The sequence below is a fragment of the Pteropus alecto genome, unplaced genomic scaffold (assembly GCF_000325575.1).
Source record: "Pteropus alecto unplaced genomic scaffold, ASM32557v1 scaffold239, whole genome shotgun sequence".
NCBI classification, from domain to species: Eukaryota; Metazoa; Chordata; class Mammalia; order Chiroptera; family Pteropodidae; genus Pteropus; species Pteropus alecto.
Genome location: NW_006494613.1, coordinates 1,610,676 through 1,620,752, shown reverse-complemented (window position 1 = coordinate 1,620,752; position 10,077 = coordinate 1,610,676). Strand labels below are relative to the sequence as shown.

General features: G+C 41.0%; 1 protein-coding gene across 1 annotated transcript in view; it reads left to right on the top strand.

The window, feature by feature from the left end:
* Nucleotide 1: 1 nt before the first annotated feature.
* Nucleotides 2–10,077, top strand: part of SIAH2 (siah E3 ubiquitin protein ligase 2) — a gene marked incomplete at its 5' end in the record, with an annotated part of 15,326 nt that continues 5,250 nt past the window's right edge. Inside the window, one exon of the mRNA XM_015600162.1 lies at nucleotides 2–262. Coding sequence (XP_015455648.1) covers nucleotides 2–262 — 261 coding nt within the window. The remainder of the gene's footprint in view (nucleotides 263–10,077) is intronic.

The window sequence follows — 10,077 nt, the reverse complement described above, 5'->3', positions numbered from 1 at the left end:
CGGCGGCGGCGGCGGCGGCGGCGGTGGCGGCGGGGCTGGCCCGGTGTCCCCGCAGCACCACGAGCTGACCTCGCTCTTTGAGTGCCCGGTCTGCTTTGACTATGTCCTGCCCCCCATCCTGCAGTGCCAGGCCGGGCACCTGGTGTGTAACCAATGCCGCCAGAAGTTGAGTTGCTGCCCGACGTGCAGGGGCGCCCTGACGCCCAGCATCAGGAACCTTGCTATGGAGAAGGTGGCCTCTGCAGTCCTGTTTCCCTGTAAGGTAAGCCCAGGTGCCACCTGTGCACCTATGCCTGGCGACCTCCCAGAACTCCTGTGTCCTCCAGCCCACTCGCCGGCGCTGAGAGTCAGGTGGCATCTCTTGTTAAGAAAAAAATGTTTACATTTTGTCCACCCTCCCCCATGCCCTACCTGTCCACTTTGGGAGTAGCTCTGGTCTAACAGTTGCCCCAGCACTGACCCCAAACTAATTAGCACGCGATGGTTGTTAGAACACATCACAGCTCTCCCCATCTAGTGCCTGCGTGCTCTACAGATGTGTACTTGGGTGGCTGGGCAGGGCTGCACAAGTAAAACTTGGACCAGGAAGCTGACTATGTATGGGGGATTAAGGAGGGAGGAAATGGGCGAGCTAAACGCACCCTTTACCAGCACTCTACTTAGCAGGATTGGTACCAGATGCCTCCTGCGCCCTGCACCTGCGGTGTGTGCGCCCCTGACACGTAGGAGCCCTCCGGAGTGTAGCCAAAAAAAAAAAAAAAAAGGCGGGGGGCGGGGGGCGGCCTATAGTTTGTTTTCTTGCTTCCAGCAAAAAGAAAGCTCTGCAAGTCACACCTTTTTCCCTCGCCTAATCTTCCAAGGACTGGAGAGTTGTGTTATTTTTTACCAAGTGGGGTGAAAACAAAAGTTGATTAGGAATTAACATGTAGAAAACGCAGAAGCTGTTGTTACAGTTCTGTAAAGCCCATCACTTAATTTTTTAAATTTAGTTTTAAAAGTTATCAGTGCTCTTACAAACAAATGCAAACCGCTAAGATAAATCAAGTGAAAGAGCAAGATCTTGCACCTCCTTTCTCACCATTGTTAAGTTTATACATTGTTAGTGTATATCTTTGTAGATTTTTTCTAACTACATATAAATATACTTCTGCAGCTGAATATAGAATTGTAGATATCAGTGTGTGTCAGGAAGGTTGATATATATGCACACGTAAGGCATAAATTTTTCTCCAAAAATGGCTTCTGCACCTTCTGTTTTAAATTGATTATCACATATATTGTTCTATGGCTGAAACTTGGTTCTCCCTCATTGTACTGAATTTAAATGGCTGCATTCTACTGCATTATGTGGTCACATTATAACATCTGTTTACCTACATCTGTCGGTCGCTTAGTCTTAAGGAGCACTTTCGGAGACATACCTGTCCATATTACTTCATTATAACCTGGAGCTATACTATAAAGTTCATTTTCTAAGCTTAGAAATGGAAATAATGTTATTAATACTTTTGAGTTTTTTGTAAAAGTAAATGCTCTGCCTCTTGAGCCATTTCAGCTGTCTTGCATTTCTCCTTGGTGCTGCTTATTTTTATAGGGCAAGAGCTTATTTTTAAATTAAAAATAATCCACCCGAGAATTGAAGCTTGGGACTCAAGTCAGTAAAATGAGTGATTTAATTTGGTCTCTGCTCTGCTACAGATGAAGTTTAAAATAGCGTATTCAAATAAGGGTTTAAATTTGTGTTTGGACTATGGGCTTTCTTTCAGCCTTAATAAAATACACTGCTTTCAACCACTCATATAATGCTTACGAATTCACCCAGTCCAAAAGTTGTTTCTCATAACACTTAGACAAAATATTTCTATAATTTTCTTAGGATCATGAAGAAGGTGGTAGCCTTGTGATCAAGAGAAGATTTGGTGATAGTGGACATAAGAGTGGATATATGATGTGTGAGATATACAATGAGGACTTGGGTTGCCCCACAGGATTTCTGGGGAGCCATATTCTCAGCCTTCACTTTCTCCCAATCTTTCAGTGGCCAGTAGAAGAAATGGCTTTAGGTGAATTAATTCACAAATGAGCATTTGATATCAGTCAGTCTTCGATAATTTACTTCGGGAAAGCAATAGTATAAGAGAATTGTTTGCTCCCAAGTGAAAGGGAAAGAAACAGTTACAACATGCTGTATGAAGTGTGATGTTTCACTTTTGGGATGTAGGATTCTGGTTTCTATTGAAGTGCATGTTCTTTCTACTATGTATCATGCTAGTGAAGTCTTTCTTGAAGAGTAGTTTGGGAATCAGGAGTACTCAGCCTTTCTCTACATGTCAGTGATTTTCTAAGTTCCTATTCTATAAGAATGCATTTGGGCAAAGCCATCACTTTGCAAACTGAAATCTAACAGGGTCAACCATTCCCCTATAGACCAGGAACCAAGCTTAGAAAGTGATCGTGGGGTCATTTTTGTGTGTTTGCATGTGTGTGAGATCTTAAAACTGGAGTTATCATGCCTCAACTTTGGTTGACCAATAATCCAAACTTGACAGGCCAGATAGTTTCAATAAACTGAACTTGAATGTATGTAGAGGCCTAGCAAGCAACCAAGATATGTAAGTTATGGAAGATGAGAGCAGTGGGGAGTGGTAAGGCCTATGTCAAACTTCAACAAAATAATCTGTGTACCTAGCCCTTTGGCTTGCACTTGCTGCTGGAAGTCATAGGGACTGTCTTGTCACTGCCCTACCTGTTCTCAGAATCTCTCTCATGGGCTGGCTCAAATGAGAAAACCAACATTTAGTGAAGTACCGGAGACCAAATCTCAAGAGTTGCCTGGAGCTGCCATTGTTTGCCTGAGCAACCACTTCTGGGGGCCTTGATTCCCTCATCTGTATATTAGAGGATTGGACTGCTCCATTTCTAAGGACCTATAGCTTCTAGCATTCCATGAAACAAAGAGAGGTTATATGGAATACTTTTGGGGTTCCTTCTGTGCACCAGTTACTTTGTATGGGTCAGCTTTTATTAGTTTGCCTTTCTTTTTTTCAGATGAGGAAACTCATGCCTATAGAGGTTAAGCGTTTGTTAAGTGACTTGTAAAGATCACTCAGTTAATAAATGGGCCAGGCCATGTACCTGCATCCCAAAGGCACACATCCTTTGTACTACTCACTACATAGGAATTTTGAATCTGAGCTTATACTCCAAGGCTCCAAATCACAACTCAGTAACAAAACTATCTGGTTGGATGAGTTCACCAAATGGGCCTCTGGTGGGAACATCGCAACAAGACAACATACATGCTCACTATAAAATTCATTGGCAGGAATTTTGTAGGGTATGTGGGGTAGTAATATCCAGGAGAAAAATAACCTACGAAGCTAATATTTGGGGGGATTTCATTACAGCTCTGAACTGTTCATGTTTCAGTTGGCCCCAAAGTGGATGTGTTGCCAAATAGCCTCCTTACATAGGTGTGAGGCCTCTTACCTGAAGGCTAGAGAACTACCAGCACCTTTGATAGAGGGCACTGCAGGCATTATTAGCTCAGGTCTCCTTTTTAAAAGAGGATCTCTATCAGAGTATGTCTCTCTTCCACTTGTGGTATTTTTAGTCCATTCTATGGCTTGTTTCATGCCTGAGAAGTTTTGACATCCTGTTCCCAGTATCTCAAACCCACCACCTCGGTGGAGAGTGGGTGTAGGAGGAGAAGTGAAGATTGACACATTTGTGCCCCCACTCAGCATTTTAGTATCAACCAGTATTACTGTCCACAACTGTGGGAAATGGTAAACCATTCCACCCCACTTAACACTATGATACATTTTCTTTCCATTTTTTCTTTGTTTCCTCTAAAAGTTTCTAGGAGCGTATCTTCAAATAATTATTGAACTGGAAAGCTTCAGTCAGACATGTCTTTCTTGCAGTAGAATTGTGACAGTGTTGCTTTTGTTCCTTAAAAAAGAAGTCAAGTTAGGTGACCCAGTTGAAAGTTTAAAGGGCCCAGTGTGGATTCACCCAGTCCAGTGGCAACAAATTCTAAATACCAGCAGGCATAGATAATGCACAGGGGAGAGGCATCTGACCCTTCGCTCCAGGGTTCAGGAGGCCTCAAGGAGCAGTGGAGACATTTGGGAGCTGGAGAACACTTGCCACCTTCAGAGAGGGCAATTTTTACTCAGCACTGAGTGATTGGTAGGGGCGGGAATGTATGTGCAACCATGCCAGACCTTTGGATTTTTTCAAGAAAGCCAGAAATCTGGAGGTGTTTTGTTTTTGCTTTGTTTTTTTTTTAGTGTTAAAATCTCAATTTTTTTTTTTTAAACATTGCCCAAATTCAGATTTAAAACCAGCACTTTCAGGCCAAACCAACCATGTCTGCAGACCAAATTCCAACTGCTAGTGTATAAACTCTGATCTGGTTCTCTTTTAGAAAGCATTCATTGAGCCTGGAAATTCTCCATTAACTCTTACCTACTTGAACTTTGGTTCTCTGTAGGTCCCAAAGTATGTGATTTTATAGTTATTTTTTTTTTATCTTTATATAAAATTATAATCCCTGCACCTAGAAATAACCACTACACCATTTTTGCATTTGCCCTTGCAAACTCACCTCTACATCAGTGGAATTTTTCATTTAAAAAAAAAAAGCAGATAAGATAGAGAATCCACACACTGTTTCATAACCTGTTTTTACATCTAACACATCATGACTGCTTCTCCACATTAGTAAATAGTCTTTAAGGTCATGTTTAATGTCTATCTAGTATTGCAATTCCATTGTAGTATCAGAGTTTTATAATCTGGCTCCTTTTTGTGGTCATGTAAGTCATTCTGGTTTTGTTTTTTTTTTTAAAAGTACTACTATTAACGGAATCCTTGTATATAAGAAAATAATTAGTTCCTAATGATAAATTCCTAGAAGTTGAAGGGTAGGGCCAGAGGGTATAAGCAGAAATCAAAAGCTTTTGATAGCAGAGCCAAATTACTTTCTCACTTGGAGCTGTTTACAGAGGAATGCCCATTTCCCTCAGGCATCACCAACACTAGGTGTTAGCCTTTTGGTTTTCTTAATGCTAGCTGCCTGCTTTTTCTCTCTGATATACCTTCAGGCCAGAGTTGGCTCCTCCTGATTACCCACTAACTTTTCATCTTACCAAACCTTGCCATGCAACCCCCTGCAGCTCCAAGCCCTCCCCATCCTACAGCCCATTTGCCTGGCCAGCTGTGGCCTCCCCTCTCACCTCATCTGACAGTGGAGATAAATGTGCCAACAGAGCAGCAGAGCCCTTCTGAAGTGGTAGGAGCAGAGGAGTCTGGAGACCTCTCTGCAGTGGTTGTATTGGCGCTACATACTGAAGGATGAGCAGCAGTCTGCCCACACAGGAAGAAAGGAATAGAAGATCCTGATGGGGTTACGTGGGGAAGCTGGTTCGCTTATATAAAACATGGCTTACCTTGTCTAAACTAGGTATATTATCTCATATTACCCTGTGAATTTCTTTATAAAGGAAATGGGACACAGTATCATCCCGCCCCACCTTAAGAGGTTTGCTCAAAGTCATACAGTTTATAAGTTTGAAGAGCAGGAACTCTAGTCGGGGCTTCGTAATTACACATGCGATGTTTCACTGCAACCTCTGCCTTTTCTGCTGCCTACTCCACCCTGCTGAGGAGTGTGATTCCCGCTTCCTATTCCAGACACGCATAGTGGCTTTTGGAGAGATGGCAGTGGTACCAGATGGCAGGGTTGCCAGATAAAATACAGGATACCCAGTTAAATTTGAATTTCAGATAAATAATTTTTTGGTATAAGTATAGCCCAAATATTGCTTGGGCATCTTATATTTTTGATAAATCTGGCAACCGTACCACTTAAGTCTTCTGGCGAATGTGTTTGCTCTATTCAGGAAATAAAGACTGCTGGGGGATGTAGCACTGTTCGAAGAGCTTTGAGGGCAGTTAACGTGATTACGGAGGTGGGAGCCTGGCATAGAAGAGTAAGGGCATATTGAAAAAGGGTGGGCAAGGGACTGGTAATATGGCACAAACCCTTTAACTCCAGCTCTTAAAGGTTCTTTCATTTGTTTGAACATAGACTCTAAAGGGATCTTACAAAACTGGTTCTCCAAGACATTGTTTGGTTGCCTGCTAACTCTGGCTGTGGTCAGACGAGACACACACTTGGTCAAAAGTCAACTTTTGTTAAAGTTTCTAAGATTAAAAATAAACCGCTCCCAGCCCAGGGAGTCTTTGTAAGGCCAAATGTGCACCCCCATCCCTCCAAAGCCGGGATTCTCAAATTACTGTGATAATATTACGACAGTCTTCCACCAAGATACCTTTAGTAAGAAGGCTGTCTGCAACATGGGGTTTGTCACTTCTCTCTTAAGCAAAAGGAGGGCTTTTTGAGCCCCAAATTTTAATTAGAATTACGTTCTCCAGAAGAAAGTTTGTAAAGTTAAATGTCAGTATTTTCTTAGTCTCATCACCGTTTGACAGTTCTGGTACTGAGTGATGCTGCCTTCTGTTATCACCCGTGAAACCGTTACTGTGCTATTGGTTGATAATTATCCCTTTGTACTACCTCACAGCAAAGGTGAGGAATTTACTATTCAAGTTAAGTGAAAAATTGCTAAGACTTTTACAGGAAGGATACTAGATAGATTCAGATTGAGTATTATAAGTATTTCACAAGAAGAGATTTCACTTTCTCCCATTGCCTAAGTCTGAACTCGTCCATTGTTAATGATAGTCAAGGGATGAGTCATAGACAGTTTTGTAGACCCACTGAAAGGTGACATGCATGGTAGGCTCAATTCAAGGTCACACAGGACACTGGGTACTTGAGTTCTAATCTTAGCTACTCTACCAGCCGTTGCAAACACATTTTGAGCAAGAGAGACATACAGCTGTCAAAATGACAACAGCACCTTTGTTTCCCAATCTGTGTAAGATTTTAGAAAAGCTATAAACACCTCCACCTTGAGTAGTTTATGTAAATAAAATATGTGCAACACCTTTATCAAAAATTATAAAACAGACCCTTATCGATTGAAATCTAAACATTTTTCCTTACATGATCTAAAATAAATTCAAGGTCTGTTGAATTTGTTTTTTAATTCTAATGTCCACAGTAAGACTTTTAATTACAATAAAATTAACATGGTAGAGAAGAATCATCTTCTGCGAATAAACCAAATATTCATTTACCAACAAATATTGAGCGAGAGAAGCAGGCATTAAATCAGTCAATCAATGAACAAAATTAATAGGCCCATAAACTAACTGGAAAACAACCTGTGATCACTCAGTGATATTCTGGGGGCAGATAAACATTTTTAGTCACAGGGGAGCTAGCTTGAATTGCTAGACATCCTTTTAAAAAAAGTGGTAAAATTTAAGTTTAAATGTTGGTTAAATTGTAAATTTTACCATGATTTGGGTGTACGCAAGGTTTAGCTTCAGCTCTTGTTTGAACAAGTCTAATGAATGTTGAGAAGGAAGAGACTTCAACTAGTACTTTTCTAGTTATCAACTTATCATACATAGTAAGTTATACTGCCAGGAATTAATTCTTTCAGTTGAACTTGGATGGCTCTGATTGCATTTCAGCATTCACCTCCCCAGTGCTAAAAGGTGTTTACCTGTATAAGAAAAAGGGAGCATAGGTAAGTTTCATTCCTGGAGTCCTTTTTTAGATATGCTCGAGAATTGAAAACCTTGGGCCACTGGAGGTGGTGGCTGGAAGCTACACTCCAGGGCCACAGACTTGTCAGATGCCGGCAAACCTCCAGAAGGATCAGAGCAGGAGAAGGCTTTGTCTTCTATGGGGGTCAAAGAAGTATTGGTTATTACAACAATTGATGTCTTCATTGTGAAATTTTATTGGCCCACTAAAATGAGTCCCAAAGAGCTGTTAGTAAAAGAAAAACTTAGTTGCATTTACACATAGATATGTAGTTAAAAATATTTTTTCTTCAAAAAATACTATTGTGATAAAACTTAGTTCATTCAACCAACTCTACAAAAGGAATCTCTATCCCACAAAGGATATAAATATGCTAACTCCGTCCCTGGATTCTTTAATATGTTTTTATTCTTCTATGATTTCAAATTTATATATCAGTTATAATAATAGTACAAAAAATTTCCATATACTTTTTTCAGATTCACCAATGGTTTCCTTTTTGCCCTATTTGTTTTTCCATTTGTGCTCACTGTGTTCAAATATTTTTTTTAACTATTTAAATTGCAGGCATCCTGCTCCTTTGCCCCTAAATACCTCACTGTATTTCTCTTAATAACAAGGACATGTTCTTTTATAAGTAAGGTACAGTTACCAAAATCAGGAAATAGCCTTGTAGTAGATACTATTATCTAATCCACAGACCATATTCAAATTGCAGTTGTTGCGCCAGTGATACCCTTTGTAGCAATTTTGGTTTCCCAGCCCAGGGCCATGATTGCATATAGCCCTCAGTGTGCATTTTGTGATCATCACAGCTTATTTAGATTGAAGACAAGCACAGTTTCCCTCTTGCTTACTTCAAGACAAGGCCATTTCTTGGATTTAATTCAAAAGTTTTTGAGCGTCAACAACCAAATACCGACTATGCTTTTTTGTTCTTGAGATATTCTCATTTGAGTCACTGGCAGATATTTTGCTAATACATTTCACTGTTTCCTAGGAGGTAAACAGGCAGACCAGGGAGGTTACCTCCCAGTCCCCAAGAGAGACATGCCTCTGCTGGAGCTCATGGCGCCTCTGCTGTAATAGACTGTTGATTGTTGGAGTTCAGCAAATCATTCTTGAATTACATGGACTCACATTTAATTAAATAGGTTAAATGACTTGTTTTAAACCAGTCACAGGATCCATGGCCTTCACTAGCACCCTGGCTGAGAAAGGTTATTCTGTTTATGTACTCATTCCATAAACAAATATAATGTGACTGTGTTTATTAGGTAAATAACAGGTGTCTAGTGTTTGACTATGTTTCTGACGTATCTCCTCATATTCATATGTAAAGGGGTTTCTGTGCCAAAAGGGAAAATCTCTGCCTAAATTCCAGCTTAAATAGAACCTTCAAACCCCATGCCCAGGAAGAGAATTAGCACTATTTACTGCTTTCTACAAAGACTTAACAATGAGGCACTAGACCACATATTGCCTTTCATAGCAGAACGTATTTTCACAAGACTTTCGAGCCATTGCAACACAAAAAGTTTCTAAAGAGAAGTCAGATATATTATTTTAACATTTCTTTGTTTCTCATTCTGCTTGGCCATATTCCCCCTCCCTGAATTCTTCTTTAGCTTTGGGCTTCTGTGTGTGGTCGTTTCCCAGCCCACTCTCCACCCCAAACCCTTAAAAAAATTCCCATCTCACCTCACCCCTGAGGGAAATGAACAGATATTTCCCTGTGGAGAAATCTCCTTTATAGCTGGGACACATCCCAGGGCACATGAGCCTCCCTCTGCAAACCAGCCCAGCAGCCCAGGTACTTTTTAAGAGTAAGAGCGAGCATCTAAGAAACAGGCATCTGAAGAAAAGCAGGTGTCCTTGGACCCTTACATTTGGTGGGGTAAGTCATAGTCCAAGTGTGAAAAGTGAAACCTCAGGACTTTCTTAGGAGATGCCAGAGAAGGCTGGGAGGGCCTAATTACTGATTACTTATTTGTGAGGTGTGCTGCCCCATTCCTTAGGGAGAGGTACTTTTGGGGCTGTTTTTCTTCTTTGCAAACCAAGGAAGAAGTTAATTTTAGAAGCTGCTTCCAAAAGTAGTGTATCTGTAGACTCTTGTTTGTGTGTGTGGTGGATTGGGGACTGGGAATCAAGGCAAATGTAAATTATTTTTCTTTTTCTCAAAATACTGATTTATTTTTTTTTTGACTCCTAAGCTGTCTGTTCAGTGAAAGAGCACTAGAGAGGGAGCTGGGGGTACAAGGCTCTGCTCCCATTGTGACCATGGATGACCACATAGCCTTGATGAGTCAGTGTGTAACACGGTAGAACCAGCTTCCTAGCCCACCTCCGAGATGCTTTGCAAAGGACCAAGACCTACTTGCGTGTGG